The sequence below is a fragment of the Sus scrofa genome, chromosome 9 (assembly GCF_000003025.6).
Source record: "Sus scrofa isolate TJ Tabasco breed Duroc chromosome 9, Sscrofa11.1, whole genome shotgun sequence".
In the NCBI taxonomy this organism is placed as follows: Eukaryota; Metazoa; Chordata; class Mammalia; order Artiodactyla; family Suidae; genus Sus; species Sus scrofa.
In genome coordinates, this window is record NC_010451.4 from 10241302 (window position 1) to 10264992 (window position 23691).

The window sequence follows — 23691 nt, forward strand, 5'->3', positions numbered from 1 at the left end:
CTTGCCTGTTGTGCTTTGTGGTTATTATTTTTAAAGTAAAATCATTTAGGCTGGTTGTGTAATTTTCTCTGCCTACTTGGAGCTTCAAGGGGGCAGGTTGAGAGAATGTAAATATTCAGTAAAAGTGAAATTATCCCCATTTTACAGATGAGGAAAATGAATTTCAGAGAAGTTAAGACTTGTTTAGAGTCCTGAAAGTAGCACAGAGAGAAATTTAACCCGGATCTTTCTGATTCCTAAGTCCATGGGCTTTCCAGTATGATACACGGACTCCCATAGGATCTGCCTATTGTTTTTAAGCACTAAGATTAGCTCTGACTCTCTCAGCTGTCAAGCCAATTGTACAGAGTTATGAAGGGTATCAATTACTTCCCTTTTGCCTGTCATAAGGAAGTATATCAGTTCTTTAGGGAGAAAAAAAAAATCTTCTCTTGGCACCAAATTCCAAGAGGAATTTAGCATGTAGTTTCTTATGTGCTAGATATTAAATATCATAATGAAGTACAGTCAGTTGCAATTTTGTGAACGTTCCAGCAAGAAATATCTATTAACCCTTGAGAAGGGCAGATCATAAATCATAGCACAGAAAAGGCATTTCTGCAGGGAGAAAATTAAAATAGTCGAAGTATATTGCTTTTTGGTCATCTGCCTTGATGTAGAAAACTCAGAAGAATGACAGTTTATTGATTTTAACTGTAATTGTGACAAGAGCTGGCCACGGGCCAGTCTGAGACCAAACTCTCTGGTGAGAGAGAGCCTAAAGAGTCTGTGTTGGCTTTTTTTTTTATTGAATGAAGCAAGATTCATATTCTTTAGCTATTCGGTTTATAGGAAGCAGCATTGACATTTGGTTATTAAAATTAAAGTGCCTGACTTGAGTTTTTGCTGAACAGAGGGACCATGATGTATGCATGAATAGGGCCAAGTGTTTCAGACAGCAGTTTTGGAGTATGGTAAACCAAGCACATGTGTCTGCATTCTCTCTCTCTGAATGACTCATTGACATGATGATAAAGATACATGCATAAAGAATAAGTCCTTGATGATGGTGAAAATAAAAGAGGCTGCCATCAGAATAGCAAGGATTTTTGGTACAGTTCTCAGAGACGCAAAACGTAGAATTGCACTGATGAATAAATTAGAGTGGAGGAAAACTGCAGGCTAGAGCACAAATGGAAAAGGCGACAGTGGGAGTTTCTGGTAGAACTCTCAGAGGCCTCAACTTGCTGTTCCCAAGTATGAGAATCAGGAGGATGGGAGCAATAATTAGGGTAACTGGGCCTTCTGGCCCACGTTCTCTCCTTTGTGAATTTGGAGTAACTTCCTCTAACATTTGCTCCAGCTACTTTCTAAACATAACGGATTCCTGACCTGGTCAGGTCCCATGGTAGAAGACTGACATAAAAAGGTAGAGCAGAGCCTAACTGTAGAGTTTTACAACCAACTCAGAGGGAAAACATGAAAGGCAGCTCTACTTAGGAGTGAAATACCCCAAAGTAATAAAATCCCCAAATAAAGTCCCCCTTATTTAGCAGTTGTAGTAGTTGAAAGTAAAGGTGCTACCTTCTCCCAGCTTATGTACTCTGAAGAAAAGCCTGATTGTCATCAGGACCTGCCCACTTAAGCTGAGCTGGCATTCAAGTATGGGGCTTTTTATGTAAATAAATCTTTTTAGCTTCAAAGGAAACATACACTATGGCCTACACTAATTAGTCTAATCACTTCTTTATGGATTTGAAGGGAAAACCAAGGATCATCAGATATTTGAGGAAAACGCTATGAACAAGACCAAGTTGAAGAAACAGAATAGCTGACCTGAAAGAAACAGAAAATACAAAGAACAGAGAAGAGCTTTTAAAAAAATTCTCAAGTTACTATCCTCAGATTTGACTTCCAGCCTCCGCCTGGGAATGTAGAAAGGTGGCAGGAGCTTCATTTATATCCTAACAACAAGAGAAAGCTGGATAATGTACAAAATTATAAATTTTCTTGATCTATCAGAGTACTAAGCTCTCAAGGCACCCAAGTAGCCTGATACATAAGGAAAGATGGGCATCTCTAGGGAAAGACAGGATATTAGGACTGATTCTCCAGTGACAGAGCATGGGAGGAATTTGGGGCCCTTGTGTAAGAAGCTAAAATAATCCAGCTACAGTTTTTAACACATTCTAAACACCAAGTGTGGTTTGCCTTGAGACTTTAGTAGACACAAGGCAGTTCGTGTCTGTTTGCCATTTTTTCTGCATCGACTTACCTTGGGTATTCACAGGAAAGATGGAGGCAGTGCAGATATTATAGAAAACCTCCCTCAGTTGTATAGGTCTAGAGGAGGGGAGTGGATGGATGTTTTTGTAAGAAAAGTATTACCCTTTTCCCTAAGAACAAAAGCATTAAGCCTCTAAGGGAAGAGCTGCAAACCTTGCAGTCCCCAGGGCACACGTAAAGACCTGCTGTGCCTAGAGGAAGAAGAAGTGAAAAAAAACTACTCTTAGGGGTGGGGCAGGAAACTCTGTTGGGTCTGGACTATTAGAAATCTCCTATCCCTAGGGGAGGGACAGTGTCACTGAGAAGGCCCTATGCAGGTACACAGAGTATGGCTTGGCTTAACCAGGACAACAGAGGAGCTCCCTCCCTTCCTTCCCATACAGGCTAGAAAGCACAGAACAACAAGTTTACCACTTGAGGAGAGGCAAGAGCATGGTGAGCTACCTTTACTTAGGGTGCTGGTTCACAGGGAATACCTAAATCTAAGGGTAGAACAGTATCATTGAGAAAAAGCCTCTGTCAAACCATCTTTACCACCACCCTCAAAAGGGAAAAGTAAAGGAAATTTGAAGAATGTGGTACATGGAAGGTAGTCATGGCAGCAGCAGAACCCAAATCCAGCTGAGTTTCTGATTTTTTTTTTTTTTTTTTTTTGTCTTTTTGCCATTTCTTGGGCCGCTCCTGCGGCATATGGAGGTTCTCAGGCTAGGGCTCGAATCAGAACTGTAGCCACCAGCCTACACCACAGCTCACAGCAACACTGGATCCTTAACCCACTGAGCAAGGCCAGGGATCGAACCTGCAATCTCATGTTCCTAGTCAGATTCGTTAACCACTGAGCCATGACGGGAACTCCCTCAGTTTCTGCTTGTATTAACTCAACCCTCCAAATGAATAGAAGAAGCAGCATGTCCTTTTATTTCTCTCTTGCACTGCAAATGATGTTCAAGAGTCAGTTGAAAATTTTGAGCCAAAAAAACATAATCCAAACTAAAAACAGAAAACGAATACTACCACCACCACCACCACAACAACAAAAGGTTGACAAGAGAAAAAATCAGCAGAAAAAGACTCAGAGACAACTGAAATGTTGGGATTATCAGAGAGTATTTAAAATAACTATGATGAAGTTTTCCACAAAAGCCTGAAACTTTTGTGGAAGGTGGATGATAAACAGAAATAGGTGGTAAATTTCAGCTGAGAAATGGGAACTATAAGAAACAGTCCAATGGATGTGCTGTAAACCCAAACCATAGTAATAAAGATGAAGAATACCCTTGATAGAATCATTGGTCGATTTGACACAGTTGAAGAAAGAATCATTGAACTTGAAGATAGGTCAATAGAAATTACTCAAACTGAAGTGCAGAGTCCCATAAAACTAAGATAATTCATCATCAGCAGTCCTATACTTCAAGAAATAGTAAAGGAAGTTCTGCGTCAGAAGAAATATGATACATGGCACAACACAGGAAAAACTGAGAGCTCCAGAAATAAAGGATGGTTATATTATAAAGAAAATTTTTCTTAGTTTTAACTTGCTATAAAAGACTACTAATTTTATAATGCAAAGTAACTATTTAGGGGTTTATAACATGCATAAAGTAAAATTGATGCAGTATTAGAAGAGTAGGGAAGGGAAGAGTTGGGAGTGTATTATTTTCAGGAATTTAGAAGTTAGATGAGAAGCAGGACACATCCGTGGTCTTGAAGATGGACATCGCTGCTCCGTTACGCACGTATTCATTATGCTTAGGAGGACCCAGCGCCAATCATGCAGTGTCCAGGCTGGTAATACACAACCCAGACAACACCCGAAGAGATCGAGCACATCACTGCTCACTATCATTACTTCTTATGAAGTACCTTTTGGAACCTACGCTGAGTTTTCTGAGGTATCTTGAAATACTTAATTCTCTACCTGAACCCAACTAAACCATACTCACTCAGTTTTGTTCCAGAGACCACCCTGTAACCAATGAAGTGTATTGCCTTTTAACAGAAAACATGAACCTGAGGAGTTCCTGGAGTCGCTCAGTGGGTTAAGAATCTGACTAGTACCCATGAGGACGTGGGTTCTATCCCTGACTTCGCTCAGTGGGTTAAAGGTTCGACATTGCCGCAAGCTGCGGCTTAGGTCACAGATGTGGCTTGGATCTGGTGTTGTCGTGGCTGTGGTGTAGGCCCACAGTTGCAACTGATTCACCCCCTGGCCTGGGAATTTCCATATGCCATGGGTGTGGCCGTAAAAAAAAAAAAAAAAAATGAACTGGACGTGTTTTAGAGAGTCGCTGCCAGTCTGCATTCTACAGCCTTAGTTCTGTTAAAACCTATGGAAAACCATAGCCTCTCGGGACACCTTTTTCTGGGGTTGCATTTACTCTTTTACTTTTTATTTGGAAATCATTCTGGATTTACAGAAAACTTGCAGGAATAGGAAGAGTACAGAGAACAACCAGTTGGTTGTCAACTTCAGTGTTTTCTGAAATCATTGAGGGTAAAATCTGGGAAGGGATTCTGTTGGGGCCAAAGAAGAAAAGCGGTGTTCCTTGGTTAAGTTCTGCTTGGGGGGTAGAGTTAGCAACTTACTGGTCATTAAAATAAATTGAGAGAGAAGAACAGTGTGCTTAGAGGTATGTGGGTAAACTTACTTAGGCTGGTACATTTAGCGCTAAGGTCCAACCTGTATTTTGGTTAATTAACCTCCTTCTTCCTCCCTAGAGATGTGCAGAAGCGTTCAGGTCACCTTCCGTTGTTGGATCCCAGTTCATGAAACTAAACTCCTTTGAAAGATCTAGCACTTCGTATGGCAGAATCAAAGACCGTTCCTCTGTGCTCGCAGAACCCTTTGGAGCTGTCAGGCCTGGATCATCAAGAATCTAAGACAGTCTCGTTTTCTTAGAGTAGGAAGATGCGAAAGGGTTTTATGATCACATAAATCAAAGTGGAGGTTCCAAAGTTGATGTAAATATTAAGGAAATCAGGCATATGAACACAAATATTATCCATTGCCATGCTAACGTAAACTCTTAAAGGAAATTAAATGTCCTGTAAGGGGATCGAGGTGTTGGGGTATCAGTTAAAGTGTTTCACATCTATGGAGTTAAATTTTATACAGCCATTAAGCATTGTAACTCAGACTGTCAGCATACAAAAATGCTAGTGACATCATTGGGAAAAATCAGAATATGCATTTCCTGCACACTGTGATTGTAACTAAAACTACTTGTATTTATCAGATGAAATGTCATAAAAAAAACTACTTACGTTTATGAACTATATTGTAGTCGTCAATATGCAATAATTTCTTCTGCTCTATTTTTTATACTTTTCTTAATGTTATATAGCATTTGTAGTTGAAAACACATTACATTAACCACTTAAAAAAAAGCTGTATTTTTTTAGAACGGTTTTAGGTGCATTACAAAGTTGAGCACGAGTACGACAGATTTCCCATCTACTTCCAGCCCCCATCTGTGTGCAGTTCCCCCCCGCCCCCCAGAGTGTGGTACACGTGTTACAATGATGAAGCTTGAGTGAGTCGGCCTCAACACTCAGAGTCCAGAGCCAGTTGTTTTTTAAATGAACTTGTGTGAATTTTGACAGTCATGTGGGGTTTCTTGGTCAGCAACCCAGAAATCTGTAGACCGAATCTCCAACTCTTACTCTTTGACTCCTGCTAGAAGCTGTACAAAGATGGGGCCCGTAGGGAAATTCCTTCTGGTTCACCCCAAAACACCTCCTTACCCAGCCCACCTTAGCTTTTAACTCTCTGTATTCCTCTCTCAGTCAGGGGCCCGGGCTCTCGCCGGTTCTGGTTGCGCTTGCGCAGCCTGCGAGCGGTGTTACATCTGGAACTGTCTCCTTTTGTCTCTCCAGGAAATGCGTTTCAAACGGAGCACCTCAAGCTGCAGCTCCAAAAGGAATCTCTCAGTGAGCTGAGGAAGGAGTGTACGGCGAAAAGGTAAACGCCACGCTGAGCGTAACTGTTACGAGCGTTAAGCGTTTACTTTGAGGATAAGATTTGGAGAAAGAGTGTTTCTTTGAAAGCCGCTGGTGTTAATTGATACTCCGCACATGTCGGGGCTGTCAGGGCCGCTTTCATTTATGTTGCACCTACTATGTGTCCCACACTCTGCTACAGGTGGTTCTGAGAGCTCCTTGTGTGCGGGCACAACCGGGAACGTGAACATAGTTGTCGATGTCAAAGCCCCGGCGCCTCCTGCTCCTCTGCATTTAGCGCCGCCTACAGTTCGTCCTCACTCTTCTTCATTCACACCTACTCCTGCCACCTCGGCTGCGTTTACATCAACAGCTCCCAGACTCTCTTTAGTGTCAGTCTCTCCAACTTTCTAGTCATCTTGTGTTGTATCAGACCGCTCTTCTTTTCTTTCTTTCTTTCTTTTTTTTTGGCACCCTCAGGGCATATGCAGTTCCCCAGCCAGGGATCTGATCCTTGCTGCTGCTATAACCACACTGGATACTTAACCCACTGTGCCGGGCTAGGGATTGCACCTGTGTCCCAGCACTCCAAAGACACTGCTGATCCTGCTGTACCACAGCAGGAACTCCCAAACCTCTCTCTCTGTCTCTCTCTTTTTTTTTTTTTTTTGTCTTTTTGTCTTTTTAGGCCACACCCATGGCATATGGTGGTTCCCAGGCAAGGGGTCGAATCAGAACTACAGCTGCTGATCTCCACCACAGCCACAGCCATGCCAATCTGAGCCACGTCTGCAACCTACACCACAGCTCATGGCAACACTGGATCCTGAACCCACTGAGCAAGGCCAGGGATCAAACCTGCATCCTCATGGGTCCTACTTGGGTTCATTAACCACTGAGCCACGATGGGAACTCCCAAAACCTCTCTTCTTAAAGTACTGTTCTTTGCCATTTTTTGCCTTCTTCCTAAGAACCATCCCACTCTAGGATGTTTAACAAGTGCTAAGAGTTTTTCCTTTATTTTCTCCAGTACATGCTGAACTTGTTGCCACTCTGATCTTCTCCTCATCTTTACTGCCTTTTCTTAGAAAGTCATCCCATTCTGCGTTTTTCTTCAAGGAACCTTAGCAGTTGAGGGTTGGAGACTGTTAGACCCGGAAAGGACCTGGGAGGTCATCTGTCTAATCCTCTCAATCTGCCGAGATGCAAACAAAGCTCTGGCAAGTTACTCCTTGTCCAGTTCAGTAGGAAAGCAGGACTAGGTCCCTTGTCTTCAGTGCTCTTGGCAGTACCCTCCTACTTGTATATTCCACCTTGACCTTCTGTTGTTTCTCCTAAACTTCCCCCTTTTAAAAAATCATTGACGCACTTGAGCAGGTATGTTCTACGGTCTTTTATCTGCTCATGTTTCTTAAGTCGTTCAAGAGAAAAACTGCATCATCTCATCAGAGCATGGCTTTTTACTTTGTTCTTTTTATTCTGTTATTTTTGTAATATGGCAGCAGGTTTTATTTTTTGAGGCCATTATAACATCTGTAGTTGTAAATGAAAATCGAGTACTTTTTGAGGATCTCCTTATGGGTATTTCCTGAAAGCAAATTGGTCTCAGATTAACTGAGGCTTGGTCAGCTTACTGGGCCTCTCTAAATCTTGTTTCCTTGTTTGTGAAATAGGTGTCGTAACATCAGTTGAGTAAGTCGTTATAGTAAATAAAGCCATTTGTAGAGCTCCTGGCATATAGTAGTAGGCACTCAGTCGGTGATTGTACCTTTTCCCCTCTTAGCCTGGTGGTGGACACACACGCTAGGCCTCAGTATATAGTTGCCTTGACTGATAGTATTTAGAGATTTTTAGGACCCATATTAACTACTACTCTTGCCTCTACTTCTGAATTTCTGAGGCCATAATCAGACTGTTTAGTCTTTCTCTGCATCAGTTATATGGAAGTGATTGTTAGAAAGCATGCAAAGTTGTTTTGTTTTGTTTTGTTTTTTTTTAAACAAATGTGCTTTCTTCTTTCTCCATTAGAGAACTCTTTCTGAAGACTAATGCTCAGTTGACGATTCGTTGCAGGCAATTACTATCTGAGCTTTCCTACATTTACCCTATTAACTTGGTAAGTTTCACATTTTCTTTCAAAAAATTATTTTAAAAGACAATTTCTGTTTGAAATTTCCTTTCAGTATTCTAGCCTTAATCCTATTCTCTGTCATGATTCACTCAGAAGCTAAAAGCTATTTAAAAAGTAGATTTAGGGAGTTCTCGTTGTGTCACAGTGGAAACAATCTGACTAGGAACCATGAGGTTGTGGGTTCGATCCCTGGCCTCCTCGTTCAGTGGGTTAATGATCAGGCATTGCCGTGAGCTGTGGTGTAGGTCCCAGACACGGCTCGGATCTGGTGTTGCTGTGGCTGTGGCATAGGCCCGCAGCTACAGCTCTGATTTGACCTCTAGTCTGGGAACCTCCATGCACCTCAGGTCTGGCCCTAAAAAAAGAATGAATAAATAAATAAAAAGTAGATTTAGACTTAGTTGGCATTAGGTTCCACCATTTTATTTTTTAATAACATCAGAAAGAATGCCGAATTGTTTCTGGTTTCTTTAGGACTTTTTCACTCAACCAGATTATCCTCTTCCACCATATCTGACACATGCGTGCAGATACATGTGTGCTGCTTTAAAAATGACTTAATTTGTGTTCATTAGTATTGCTTAAGATATCCCTAAAGTAACTGTCAGGGTGTTATGTTTTTGGATCTAGTTATTTCAAGTAAATGCAAATGTCACTGATTAGGATTCTTTTTTAGAGAATCCAGTCTGCTAAATTTGGTGGTTTTGTTTTCTTTTTACTGAAAAGAGATTTGAAAGACTTAACTTTTTGAGGGCAAGCTAATAGGATTTTAGGTTGCTCACAGAATCTTGTTAATTCTCCTTAAAAATTTTTATTCCTAGCTATGAATTGGTTAGTCAGAGGTTGGTTTTATGACTGAAATTTTATGGTTTTTTGCTTAGATATGATGTAAATGTTTATAGTATATGTTCAGTTAATAATATAAAAAGTCATCATGGACTCATCAGTCAGCTTCAACAATTAGGATAATATTTTGAGTCCATGACAGTCTTCCTTTTGAATTAGGACTGACCTGCTGAAATTTTGAGATTTAGAATTTCTTTGCTTTATACACAAACAATTAATTTGATGCTTTGGTCATATTCACAGAATGAGCATAAGGATTACTTTGTATGTGGTGTCAAGTTGCCCAATTCTGAGGACTTCCAAGGTATTTTATTTCTTTTCACTTCTAAAGATTTGGTATGATACATAGGTGTGTTGCTAAGAAAAAGATCTCGAAATATTAGTTGCCTAGCACTTTCTCCAGAAGGGTTTATGGACCTTCTGTCCCTTCTCAATTGTAAGTATATAGAGTCAGATTCCTTAATGGAAGACTTAAGAGGCTGTTTGGTCTAGGCATAGAAAAAAAAAATTATTGAACCTTCTATTTGAAATTTGAAAAAAAAAAGTCTTTGAATGGGCTTCAAGAAAACCAAACAGTAGTGTTCTTAAGAATACTAATAATATCCTTATCCTTTTGTTTTGATTTTCATGAAAAATTTGTGTGTAGTTGGAAACAAAAGAGTAAACATTAATCTGTTCTATTTAAAAAAGTGTATTTCTTGTGACATTAAATGTATTTGAAAATTTAATTTTGTGACATTCCCAGTTACCATAGGTTGAACTTGTTGTACTGTCATTTCTGTCTTCATTTAATTTTTTTAAAATCTACATTAAAGATATTATAGATTATTACTGTATTTAAAAATATTTTTCCTAATCTCTTTACCAGTATACCAAAGGGAACAATTTGTTTTATTTGGCATATTGGCAGAAAATTTACTTTTATTGTTAGCAAAGTGAGTTCTTTTCTCCTAACTTAAACAATGCTTTGAGGACTATGAAAGCATTGTATAGATTATTCCCAAAGCTAACACATTAATTTGGGAAGAAGTTATTCAAGAAGAGACCACTGCTAGTTCTGATTGGGATTTTCTTCCATTTCCCTACAACGAAAATGTAATTTGTGGTCCTTTAACATTTAAGACTATTTTAATTTATTACCTCCTTTGTCCTTTATGACAGCCCTTACAGCGAGTAGTTGGGACATGATATAAGAAGAGTGATAAAACAGGAGTGGGAAAACTTATATTCAAGTCATCCTTACCGTTCTAGAAACTATATATTTTGGAGCAAATCATCTAAGCTTTGAGTTGATTTCCTTTTTTTTTTTTTTTTTTTAATTTTTAATTTTTTTTCAAAATTCCGCATTTATTCTACTTACAGTTGTAGAGCCATCTCGACACCCTAGTTTTAGAACATTTCCATCCCAGCTGACTTCCTGACTGAGAGGACGAGCACATTAGTTCACGTGCTACCTGCTTCACCTGCTGCATAAAATCGAAGGACATGACATTTCACCTTGTCTGTAATCCTCACCCACACAGCAAAGGGAACCTGTGAGGAGGGTGACACAGTCTCATTTTGCAATATGTAAATGAGCTATTTAGTGACTTGCTTGCCACCACAAAACTAAGGGATGATCTCGTCAGGATTTGTCTGGTTTCCACTGTCCAGTGTTCCCTCTAGTCTCCGTACGTCATACAGATGTGCCTTGGTGTTGATTTGGGACAGCGATATGGTATCTTGAAGTTCTTAACACATCTTTCCCGCCATTCTTTCATTCATTCATTTGTTTAACAAAGCTGGTACCCTGAGCCCTGTGCCAGGTTGCAGAGATGCAGAATATTCATTCACTGTAAAAATAGTAATCAATCGCCTAAATGCCAGAAACTTTGCTGGGTTTTGAGGATATAGTAAAGGAAAAAGCAAGTGTATTCTCTTCTTTCGTGGAGCGTATAACCTCTCAACAAGAAAACAAGTATTTAATAAGGATGTGCTATCTCAGAGAAGAGGGGAACCTACTCTAGCTAAAGCCATCAGAGAAGACCTCTCTGAGGAGACACAGTTATCCAGAAAATCTCAAGGCTGAAAGGAACAGACTGTACCAGAGCTGGGGCATAGGATACAGAGGAATGGGCTTAATATATCTGAAAGAACTCAGGGTGGGAGCATGGGAGGAGGTACCTGGATTTGGGGCCAACCATGTAATCTCTCAGAGCTGAATTTCTTCACCTGTAAAATGAAATCATAGCGGCATCTTCCATTCGTTGTGATGATTGAAGGGTTGGCATTTGAAAAAGCTTTTCATATAGAAGGCACTAATGAATGTAATTGGAATTAGTTGCAAGAGAGGAAGGAAAGGAGGAAGGAAGGACGGAAAAGCCCAGAGCAGAGCTGTGTGCCTGAGGCACAGAGAGAAGGGAGGAATCCCATCAGAAGAGGAAGGAGAACCAGCCAAGGCCTTGAGGCCACTGTAAGGAGCTTCTGTTTTCTTCTCAGTGGAGTGGGAAAGCCCTGAGGGCTTCCATAAGGGGGCTGCTGTGAGTTGATTTATGTTTTTCAAAGTCACTCTGGCTGCTAAATACAGAGTGATTTGAGAGGAGGCAGTGAGGGACACAAGGATATCGCTGCTGGAGACTCACCTTCATTCATCGGGGGTGTTTCTTGATTCTTTGTTTTCTCAAAGTGCTTTGTTTCCAGGTTTTTTTCTAGCTTTTGTTGGTGATCTCTGCTTAGGCTGCCCAATGAGCTGGATACATTCCTTCTAGCCTTTAAAAATTAGTTTAGCTTTTTAGTGCAGTTGCTAAAAAATGAAATGGGAGATAGAATAAATGTTTAATTTTACTCAAAGCCCTATTTACTTCCCATACTCCTAGGAATCGGAAATTTTAAGAAGCACATGTGCTGGTATTGAGCCTTAAAATCTTATGGTAGCGTTCTGCAAGGCGCTTGCTTCCATATGCTCAGTTTTCCATATGCTCAGTTTTCCATGTGCGCGATGTGTGTCATGTGCCGTGCCAGGTGCTGGGTGTATAGAGAGATGACATTGACCCTGCCTTGGTGGAATTTCAGCCCACCTGAGGTTATCTTGTAATCAAGCCAATCAAGAAATACCTATTGAATTCATACTGTGTGTCAAGCCCTTAGAAGGAGTGGGAATAATCAGTTCTGTCAGGAGGAGAGAAGGGAAATCTTTAGAGGTGATGCTACCTGAGGTATCTGAGACGATGACGTAGTATCCCCCTGTCGAAAGAAGGATGGACATTCTCCTTTGGGTGAGTAGAAATATGGAAACACGGACCTTCATGCATGATGCTCTCTTGTTTATTTAATTCTCACACCTGTGAGAATTAACTCCTTCTGTGAAGGAAAGAATTACACTCAATTTTTTTTTTTTTTTTAAAGACAAGAAAATTGAGGCTCAGAGAGATTCGTTCATTTTTCCAAAGACGCATACTAGCCAGTGGCAGAGCTAAAGTCATCCCTGCTGGGCCTGAGTTTCAGGCCCACGTTAATCCTGGCACGATGCAGGTGTCTTCCTTGTTTTGAATAATAACCTCTTCCAGACCTCGGACAGCTTTCTCGTGCTCTGTAGCAGCTGTAGTCTCAGGAAGACTCTATGAAGGAACTCTAAACTGCTCATTCTATAAAATATTATATTCATGAGACTTTGCTAGATTTGACATTGCATGTCTCGATACTCTTTGGGAGACTCCTCTGTAGTGGCCCAACATTTATGGTGCTCTTCTAACTGGGTAAGTTGTGTTACGAGAGGGACCTGGACACAACAGGAGAATGTTGTCCAGTGGAGGGTATTTGTTTGAGTTCCACTGACTGAGAAGTTCTCATTAAAAAAAAAAAAAAAAGTTTGTGTGTGTGTTTAAGTAATCCGTAACACAAGAGCCTTTTGTGGTAATGAGACCCAGATTTCCTTCTGTGTCTGTATCCCTCTGTGCAGGCATGATTTCTTGGAAAGGCGAGTCCATGTGTCAAACAGTGTCTCATTGAGAACGTGGAATGATCCATAGATGCTGTGGCCATGATTAGAGTCTTAACTGTTTTGTCCTGTCTGGATCAGTGGGTGCTTGGTTCCTTAACAAATCAGCTGCCTCAGTGATTGGGAAGGCAGGATGGTAAGAGCTTTTAGATCGCTTATCGTACTTGGATGCATTTGCATATTAACAGTTTGTCCAACACAGAAGTCAAAGGAACATTGGAATTGATTTGTAATGTTGTCATGGCCGTTGTGGGTTTGTGGAATTTCTTATCATACAAATTGCATGAAAGCTTTCATCATCATAAAAATGACTGCAGCCCCAAGTAGCTACTACCTACATTGAAAAAACAAATCAGAAATATTTATTAGGAGGAAATGCAGATTTTTGTTTCAAGTCCCTTATAACATTGTTCTAATGAGGGCTTTTTCACATACCTGAGTCTTCTAGTTAATTCCTATTCCTCTGTGAACCCTTCTGCTCGTCTCTAACGCCTTCTCACCAACAAACCTATCATCTGCGACCTCTCTAACCCCCAGGTCAGTGCAGGGAACACAAACCTCTGCCCCGCATTAGGTGTTGGGGACGTCATTAATGCTTCCTGGAAAAGCACACGCCAGAGAGCCAGGTTTGGGCTTTGGCATGTAGAAAGTCTTTTAGATCTTGGAATGCTGGAAACCTTAAACCTTTTGGTTTGTTTAGCTCAAGTGATTGGCAAGAGAATGTGACATCTGAGGTTTCGTGGCCAGCAATAGCCGTAATTAACCGCATGAGCTCACATTTTCCCCCTGGAGGTTCAGTGGTCTTGGGGTGATGAAAGTGACTTCCCAACCAGGAGGTGCTTTTCCTTTCGAGGGTATTGGAATACCCTTGGGCCCTGTAATGCCTCACCCGTGGTCCTTTTAAAATGCTTTTTAATATAAAGCTTCAATATTGGAAATCCAACACCACGGTGTTTAACTGTGAGGCTGGGACTGAGCCCTGTGGCCTGGAGTGGGAACAGCCGAGGGTTTTTAATACGTGGAGCAGGGAGTCTTGTGGGAACAACGGTGAGTGAGAATAACCAGCATCAAAGCTGATTTCCCGTGTTACCCAGTTTTCAGTGTTTGCGATTTCTTTGCGTTTTTTTGCTGAACATGTGTGAGGATTCTCTTAGAGATGCCTTTGTATCTTTCAATGTAAGCAAAATTGTTTTGCTTATTGAAGGGAGAAGGTGTTAGAAGTCCAGCTTCTGTTCTTTTAATAGGCACGTGGAGGTTAGTCCGGAGAACATGCAAAGGCCTGATACGTCAGTGGTGCCCTCGTAGTGATACGGAGAAATGTAGATGCTTGAGTGTTTGGCCTTGGATAGATTTTTTTAAACATTCATTATTGGCATTTGACCTGTTTGGAAGCCTAACTGAGAGGCCTTCTGGTTTCTGGAAGTTGGCAGATCCTTTTCTGTCAGGTCACATAGGAAAGGAAAGCTTAGTGAAAAGCACCGAAAGCCGAGTCGCATTGTCCTTTAAGTCGCTTGTCCTTCGTCGCCGTAAGCTCTCTTCTTCTTTTCCTCTCCCTTTCAAAGAAGTTCTTGAAGGCCAAATCCTGTTACCGATAGGAATATTTTAATTGTGTTAAACGCTATTCTTTGCAGAAAGCAGGAGGCAGGATTTCGCGACCTCTGATGGAATCAGAGTCCCAGCTGTGATTCCACGGATCGGTATTTTGGGGGCTGTGGTGTAGATGCTATTGTCTCCCTCTCTCTCCATCACTCATCATTTTTACTTACCTGGCTTCGGCTCAGTCACGTACACCACCTGAATCTTACTTTTCTCTTTTCTAAATTGATAGCATCAGATTCTCCCTAGCTCTAATAGAGTATGATGCTTACATTTTAAAGTAATGAATTTACAAAATAATGTCATTTTAGTCTCCCAGGTAGTCTGATACACATGTTGCAGCAAAAGTAACAGTACTCACAGCGTTTGAGTGGCACCGGGCCAAGAGCACAGGGCCTCTAATAATAGTCAGGATTCTAGTCCGTTAGGGCATGCCCAGTCGTCCGTTGAAATGAATGCCCTTTGATTTTGGGTTTTTTTTTTTTTTTTTTTTTTCATCAGTTTCATTTGAGACAACATGCCCCTGAGGACTCAAAGACTTTTTATGTGTTCTTTGCCCTTACTAGAGAAGCATGGAGAATCTAAGGTAGTACATGTGTGTCATATGCTTGATACATTCTAGGCTTCCACGTTTAAAGAAACCAGAGTTCTGAGACGGTGTGCTAGAGTGTTTAAAGACGGAGCATCGGGGTCAGGTCAGCTCATAGACGAGCTCTATTTGGTTTGGATAGGCTCCTTAACTTTGTAGAATCGTATTTCTTCCTCTTTATTGGATGAAATAGCATATAAAAGATGCCCAGTTAATTGTTGAGGAATGAATGACGGTTGGAAATAAAGCACCATGGCCAATTCCTGGCAGAGAAAAAAGCATACGATAAAAGGTACCTATTTTTGCACTATGATCAAAGAGAAAGCAAGAATCTGTTTTTGTAGTCATCGAAGAATGCCTGAGAAGTGGACGGCTGTGGTGGCGTTCCTATAGTAGGGAGGTAGCCCTCCCTGCTATAGGAATAACCAAGGATAAGTTTAAAAGAATGTGGAAAATATTGCTAATAATTGAAGTTAGTATTCTTAGAAATCAGGAAATACTCAAGCCAAGGTCTTCTCAATCATGAAATCTTTCTCTAGCCAGTATTACAGATTGTGTGGTAAATCTGTGTGTGTGTGTATATATGTGAGAGAGAGAGATTTATTATTATTATTATTATTCCTATTTTTATTGCTGCACGTCTGGTACATGCAAGTTCTGGGCCAGGGATTGAATCTGAGCTGCAGCTGCTGCCTATACCACAGCTGTGGCGATGCCGGATCCCTCAACCCACTGAGCAGGGTAGGGATCCAACCTGTACCTCCACAGTGACCCGGGTCTCCGCAGTTGGATTCTGAACCCACTGCGCCACAGCGAGAACGCTGAGAGAGAACTTTTTAAAGTATTTTGGGAATACTGTATCCCGCGCATTTACTTTTTCCTTCTCCCCTGGGGCAAGCTTCAAATTTTTATTATATTACTCTCAGTTCTGAGTGCCTGAATGATTATTTATCACTTGATAGGCCGTCGTAGAAATCTAGATGTTGAGTTAAGAATCTGTGACTTCTTAAAAGGTACATACTTAGGTTTGATTGTAGAATGCATGTGTTTTTTGAATAATGGCTTTCCATGAAATCGCGTAAAGAGAATGTATATGAACCATGTGGGCTTTGACCTTTTGCTGTTTGAAATGTATTTTTCTCCTTGTCCTATCTCACACTTCACAGCCTTATTTACACAACACTCTCTTTATGAATATTGAGCTTATACCCCAAAGGGATGCCCTGTGCTCTGTCGCTTCGCCTTGGACTTGATGAGGTTGCACAGCAGTACAGCTGTCGTGCTTATGAAGTTGTTAATGAACACAACGTAGAAAGTTTGTATCGTAACGTAATTTTAAACCTCTGAAACTAACTTTCACATTGCACCATAGACTCAAGTATTATTTCTGCCTTAAAAATGCAGGGAAAGAATGTACTGGAGACTTCAGTGCCCTGAAAACTCTGAAGTTTATGTATCAAATTGTTAATCTCATCACATTAATTATTGGGCAATAGTTGTAAATACAGTAGATAACAAAGTTCTACTAATGTGTTTAGATTTGCATACATTTTATGTAATTTAGATGAGTGAACAGTATTTTATCAGTTATTTCATATAAGTCTGTCTTAAAAATGATTTACTCTGATCTCATAGCTCTGATCTCAAGTAAATAGTAGTTTTCTCTTTCTCTGTGTTTGCATGTACAGCAAAAGATGATGGAAGCATTGCCGTTGCCCTCGGTTACACTGCACACTTGGTATCCATGGTTTCCTTTTTCCTGCAAGTGCCCCTCCGATATCCTATAATTCATAAAGGATCGAGATCAACAATCAAAGATAATATTAATGACAAGCTGACTGAAAAGGAGAGAGAGTAAGTATCTTTTCTAGATAGACTTTTAACATTAAGCCGGTATGAAGCATCAAGTGTAAGACGTGACCTAGATTGTGGTGATTTTTGTATCTTCTTCTAAAGCGCTGCATTTCTTTGAGAGATCATGTAGTCAGACTTGTTAGTGATAGCAAAATGGATTCATTCAAGTTTAATTTACTTTTGTAAGGCAAGTATCCTATCGTCTGCAAATATGCAGGGAGTATCTGTTGCCACTGGTCAGTAAGTGACATGGTTAAAGATTTGTCGGAGAGACAACCAGGAAGAGGATAAAAGACTTCCCAGCAGATTGTGCATATCTGGAAAATGGATTCGTGAACTGGGACAGGCCAGTAGAAAATACCCGAACAAAGCGCAGGTACAAAAGAGATGGATTTATAGAAAAGTGCTAGACATGCGTAGGACACAAGAAGAAGTCTAGTATACAAATAATTAGAGTCACAGAGAATGGGACGAGCACATGGGACAATTATAGCATTTTCAGAGATAAGGACAGAGGTGTTCAAATTTGCAAAAAGACATCAAGCTATAAATTCAAGAAGTATTAAATACAACACAAAATAAGTACAAAGCAAACATACTTAGGGAAATTACAGTAAAACAGCTGAAAAACAGAGACCAAGTGAAAATGTTAAGAAGAAATACCTAGAGATAAAAGAGATTTGCATCAAAACTGCACTAATAAAGCCAAAAACTAATTTCTTAATAGAAATATTGGGAACCGGACGCGATGCAGTGACATTTTAAAGTATTGTAAAATAGTACTGCCAACTTGGAATTCCGTACTCACTGAATATAGCTTTCAAAAAGAAAGGCAAAATAAAGACATTTCAGACCATCAGTCCTGAGAAAATGCATCCCAGCAGTCCTTTATACTAAGGGAAATACTAAAGACATAATAAAAATAATCTAGCATAGAAACATGGAAATGCCTTTCCTCCAGAAATTCGAATCAGCTGATAGGCCCAGACATGATATTTGTATTTATTATTTATTATTGATATATTTATATATAAATCTCCTGTAGTGATTCTGATGTGAAGTCAGGTTTGAGAACTTTCTAAATTCCAAGTGCTGTGTTTGTGGGCATGAAGAAGAAATGAAATATCCTCCACTTTATTGAGGAAAGTGCAAGAGAAAAGGCCAGAAAGATTGGTATCAATAGAAGAACATTATACTATGTCTGGTAGGGCTTCTAAGTGGAGGGCAGGAAAGCGTGTATGTATCAGTTCTTTTATAAATGCAGTGAGTAGTTAAGAGCCCAAGCATTTTTTTCAATATAAAAAAAAATTTTTTTTTGGGGGGGGTCTTTTGGCCTTTTCTAGGGCCGCTCCCACGGCATATGGAGGTTCCCAGGCTAGGGGTCTAATCAGAGCTGTAGCTGCCAGCCGACACCAGAGCCACAGCATCGTGGGATCCGGAGCCGCGTCTGCAACCTACGACACAGCTCACAGCAACGCCAGATCCTTAACCCACTGAGCAAGGCCAGGGATCGAACTCGCAACCTCATGGTTCCTAGTTGGATTTGTCAACCGCTGAGTCACAACGGGAACTCCTCAATATCAAAAACTTTTAAAGGGACCTTGAAATGTATATGTTTGACAAAAAAGGGACATGGGTGTGGCTTCTTTTCTCTTTTTAAAACATTGAGGTGAAATTCACATAAAAGTTAGCTTTTTTAAACTGTGTAATTCAGTGACATTTAGTATATTGTATTTAATATTATATAATCACCGATATATACCACATGTTGTTAGTGCATTGACGTGTTGATGGGCATTTAGCTTATTTCCCCCTTTTGGCTATGAATATCCATGTGCAGGTGTATGTGTGTATATCCATTTTCAGTTCTTTTGAGCAGATACCTTGAAGTGGAGTTGGCCGGGTCATGTGATCATTCTAGCAGTTACCATTCCGAGGCACCACCACACTTTTCCTAGCAGCTACGCCAGCTTACAGCCCCTGATGTAAAGTGGTGTACATGTCATCGTGATTTCGATTTGTATTTCCTTGATGACTAATGCTGTTGAGCGTCTCTTCATGTCCTTGCTGGCCATTTGTATATCTTATTTGGAGAACTGCCTGCTCAGATTTTCAGCCGATTGTTTTTTCTTTCAGTTTTATTGAGACGTAATTATATATAGGACTGGACGATTTCAAGGGGTACAGCGTGATGACGTCCAGTGCCATGATTATCGATCATGTATGTGAGCATTTATCATCTCATGTAGAAAAAAATTGAAATAGAGAAAATGTTTTTCTTTGTGATGAGAACTCTTAGGATTTACTCAATTAACCACTCATTTATCACATTGAGCAGTGTTACTTAGATTAATCATGTTGTGCATTATGTCCTTTGTGTTTGTTTATCTTTCAGCTGGAAGCTTGTACCTTTCAACCACCTTCATCCAATTCCTCCCACCCCCCACCCCCACCCTGCCCCTGCCTCTGGTAACCACAAATCTGATTTCTTTTTCTTTGAGTTTGTTGACTAGACTGTTCTTTCCCATTGAATGACTTTGGCACGCTTGTTGAAAATCAGTTAGCCGTAGATTATTTCTGAACTCCGTTCTAGTCCACAGGTCTCTATGTCTGTCGCTATGCCATTTCCACACTAAGTTTTAAAACTGGGAATTACGAATCCTCCAAGTCTGTTCTTCTTTTGCACTCTCGTTATGACTCTTCGGAGCCCGTAGCAAATCCATATGAATTTGACGATCGTCTTTTCTATTTCTGCAAAAAAGCCTTTTTAATCCACTGAATTTAGTTTGCTAGCATTTCATCAAGGATTTTTGCATCTATATTCATAAGGGATATTGGTCTTTAGTTTTCTTGTGTGGCTTTTGTATCAAGGTAATAAGGCCTCATAGATAGCATTAGAAGTGTTCCATTTTCTTCTATTTTTTTGGAAGACTTGATGATTCCTGTTAATTATTCTTTTAAGTGTTTGTTAGAATTTACCAGTGGAGCCATGTGGTTCTGCACATTTCTTTGTTGGGTGGTTTTTGCTTAGTGGTTCAATCTCTTATTTTTATAGGTCTGTTCATATTTTCTATATATTCTTGATTAGGTTGGATCTTTTGTGTGTTTCTAAGAACAAGAATGTTTCATCTAGGTTATTTAATTTGTGGGTGTACAATTTTCTTAGTATTGTCTTATATCCTTTTCATGTCTATAAGATTTTTAATAATGTTTTTCCATTTTCATTTCTGATTTTTGTTCTTTGTGTCATTTATATCTTTTTAAAATTTATTTATTTTTTTTAGATTTTTCTTTTTTGGCTGCCCTGTGAGTATGGAGTTCCCAGGCCAGGGATCAAATTTGCATCCCAGTGCTCCAGAGACATTGCTGATCCCGTTGTACCACAGCAGGAACTCCTAATTGTAGATTTTTAGCTAGAATAAGATTTGGTTGACCTTTCCAACTGACTCTTCGGTTTTGTTGTTCTATTATTTTTGTAGTCTCATTTATCTCCACTCTAATCTTTTATTATTTCCTTCATTCTGCTAGGTTTGGGTTTTGTTTTCTATTCCTTTAGGTATAGTTTACTGATAGAAGAGCTTTTTTTTTTAGTGTCAGTGTTTACACCTTTATATTTCCACATTCCATAAATTTTGGCATATTGTGTTTTAATTTTCATTCATCTTAAAGTGTTTTCTAATTTTCTATGTGATTTGTCATTGACTATTGGTTGCTGAATAGAGTTTAATTTTCACATTTGTGAATTTACTAGTTTTCCTACCTTTATTGAATTCTAGTTAATTCTACTATGATGGAAAGATAGTTTATATGAGATATTAGTTTGTATGAGTTGAGTATCTTCAAATTTATTAAGACTTGTTTTGTGGTCTAGCATATGGTCTGTCTTAGAGAATGTTGGACATAATATTTGAGAAGAACGTGTATTCTATTGTTAGATGCAGTGTTCTATATATGCCTGTTAGGTCTATTTGGTTTATAGTATTGTCCAGTCTTGTCTATCCTTATTGATCTTCTGTCTAGATGTTCTATCCATTATTGACAGTGAGGTGGTAAACTCTCCAACTATTAATGTAGGCCTGTTTCTTCTTCAATTCTGTCTGTGTTTTCTTTTATTTGGGGACTTTGTTGTTCAGTGTGTATGCTTTTAGTTGTTATTTCTTCTTGATGAAATTACCCTTTTATCTTTATACAATGAACTTTTTTGCCTCTTTTAACAGTTTTTAACCTAAAGACTATTTTGTCTGATACAGTGTAGCTGCCCCAGCTCTTGTTTGGTTCCTATATTTGCATGGAATATCTTTCCCATCTTTTCACTTTGAAATTATTTGTTTCTTTGGATCTAAAATGAGGTTCTTGGGAGTTCCTGTCGTGGCTCACTGGTTAACGAACCTGACTAGTAACCATGAGGTTGGGGTTTGATCCCTGGCCTCATTCAGCATTGCTGTAAGCTATGGTGTAGGTTGCAGACATGGCTCAGATCAATGTTGCTGTGGCTGTGGCATAGGCTGGCAACTACAGCTCCAATTCCACCCCTAGCCTGGGAACCTCCATATGCCCTAAAAAGACCAAAAAAACAAAAACAAAAAACAAAAACAAAATGAGTTTCTTATGGGCAGCATATAGTTGGATCATATTTTAAAACATCTATTTTTCCCTGGATGCTGTGGTGCAGTGGGATTGGTGGTATTTCTAGAGCACTGGGATGCTGGTTCAATCCCCAGCCCAGCACAGTGGATTAAAGGATCCACCACAGCTGCGGTGTAGGTTGCAACTGTGACTCAGATCTGATTCCTGGCCCAGGGATTCCATATGCCATGGGAAGGCCAAAAAAGAAAAAAAAGAAAAAAGAAAATTCTTCCAATCTGTGCCTTTTGATTGGAGAGTTTAATCTACTTACATTTAACACAATTTGTTGTATGGAAGGATTTACTTCTGCCATTTTATTTTCCATATTTCTTATACCTTTTTATGCCTCATTTCCTCCATTACTGCATTTTTCTTCTCTTAATTGATTTTTTTTTTTTGTATTGTACCATTTTCATTCCCTTCTCATTTCCTTTTTTAGTCTATTTAAGATATCTTCTTATGCTGACTCTGGGGGTTACAATTCACATCCTATATTTATAAAAATCCTGTTTGAATTGATACCTAATTAGCTTCAGTAGTATGTAAAAATTCAGCTCTTCTATACCTCTGTCCCCCATCTTTATGTTTTTATTGTCACAGATGATATCTATACATTGCATGCCCATGATACTGTCTTTTTAACTTACCTGTGTGGTTTCCTTGACTGGAAATCTTTCTTTGTTCAGCTTTGGGTAACCCTATACTGTCCTTTCATTTTGACTCGAAGGCTTTAGCTGTCACTCATTACAGTCAGCCTAGCAATCAGCAGAGGTGAAAGCCTAGGGTCTTCTCTGCTCTTGTCTGAGCATCCATCCTGTTCTGGACATACTATATAACTTCTGATTTGTCAGAAGTTGTATGTGGGTACTTCTGCATACACTAATTTTTCTAAAAATTTCTCCAACTTTTCTTCCTAGACATGCACCCTCTGTTGCATGTACATCTCAGCCTTAATTTTTGCACGAGGAGGCTGTGGTGTTTGTTTGTCACCTTATGTCTTGAATAGCATCCCTCCTTTTCAGGTCACCCCAGAAAAGTTAGAACAGACATACATGAATTCTTTTAGGGTAAGATCTGCTCTGCTCCCTTAAGAACCAAAGCTCAGGGCTCTGCACTGGTAGGCTGCTGTCTTCAAGACCACTGCTGGGAGTTCCTGTCGTGGCTCAGTGGTAATGAACCTGACAAGTATCCAGGAGGATGCAGGTTCGATCTCTGGCCTCACTCAGTGGGTTAGGGATCCAGCATTGCCGTGAGCTGTGGTGTAAGCCGTAGGCACGGCTCGGATCCTGCATTGCTGTGGTTGTGGGGTAGGCCAGCAGTGGCAGCTCCAATTCAACCCATAGCCTAGGAACTTCCATATGCCGTGGGTGTCGCCCTAAAAAAAAAAAAAGACCACTGCTAAGCTGGAGGGGGAGTTAGGGACTGGATAAGTAAAAATGCTGCAAAACTTTCCTCTTGATTTTGAGTTTCCTCTTTCTTGATTCATCATTCAACCAATTGTTATAAAGTTTGATTGATAGTTTTTTGCTTGATTTTTTTTTTCCCATTGTTTCTCTGGAGGGGGACAAATCCTTTGATCTGCTTATTCAACCCTTTTGCTAACATTCTTTCCATTTGTTTGTGTAATGTTGAAAAAACTTATAAAGGATGAAGGGACCCCTAAGTAATTTTAAGCAAGAGCAAATAGCATAACCAGATACGTCGTTGACACAGATGGCCTTACAGTTTTGTAGAGAATGGACACCTCTCCCAAAGTTCCCTAGGTTCCATATTAATAACATGAAGTCCCTCTCCAGATGTTTATCAAGTTTGTGCTTGATGATCTGCCTTAAAACTATGAGTTATGTAGGAAAATCACTTTGGGAG

The 23691-nt window shown here is 39.9% G+C and overlaps 1 protein-coding gene across 6 annotated transcripts in view; it reads left to right on the plus strand.

Annotated features, from left to right (window-relative positions):
- Positions 1-23691, plus strand: part of UVRAG (UV radiation resistance associated) — a 282079-nt gene that overhangs the window by 152523 nt on the left and 105865 nt on the right. For all 6 annotated transcript variants that reach the window (XM_021062526.1, XM_021062529.1, XM_021062531.1 and 3 more), the window contains 4 exons: positions 6145-6229; positions 8236-8323; positions 9428-9488; positions 17034-17199. In XM_021062526.1, the coding sequence (XP_020918185.1) occupies positions 6145-6229; positions 8236-8323; positions 9428-9488; positions 17034-17199 (400 nt within the window). The remainder of the gene's footprint in view (positions 1-6144; positions 6230-8235; positions 8324-9427; positions 9489-17033; positions 17200-23691) is intronic.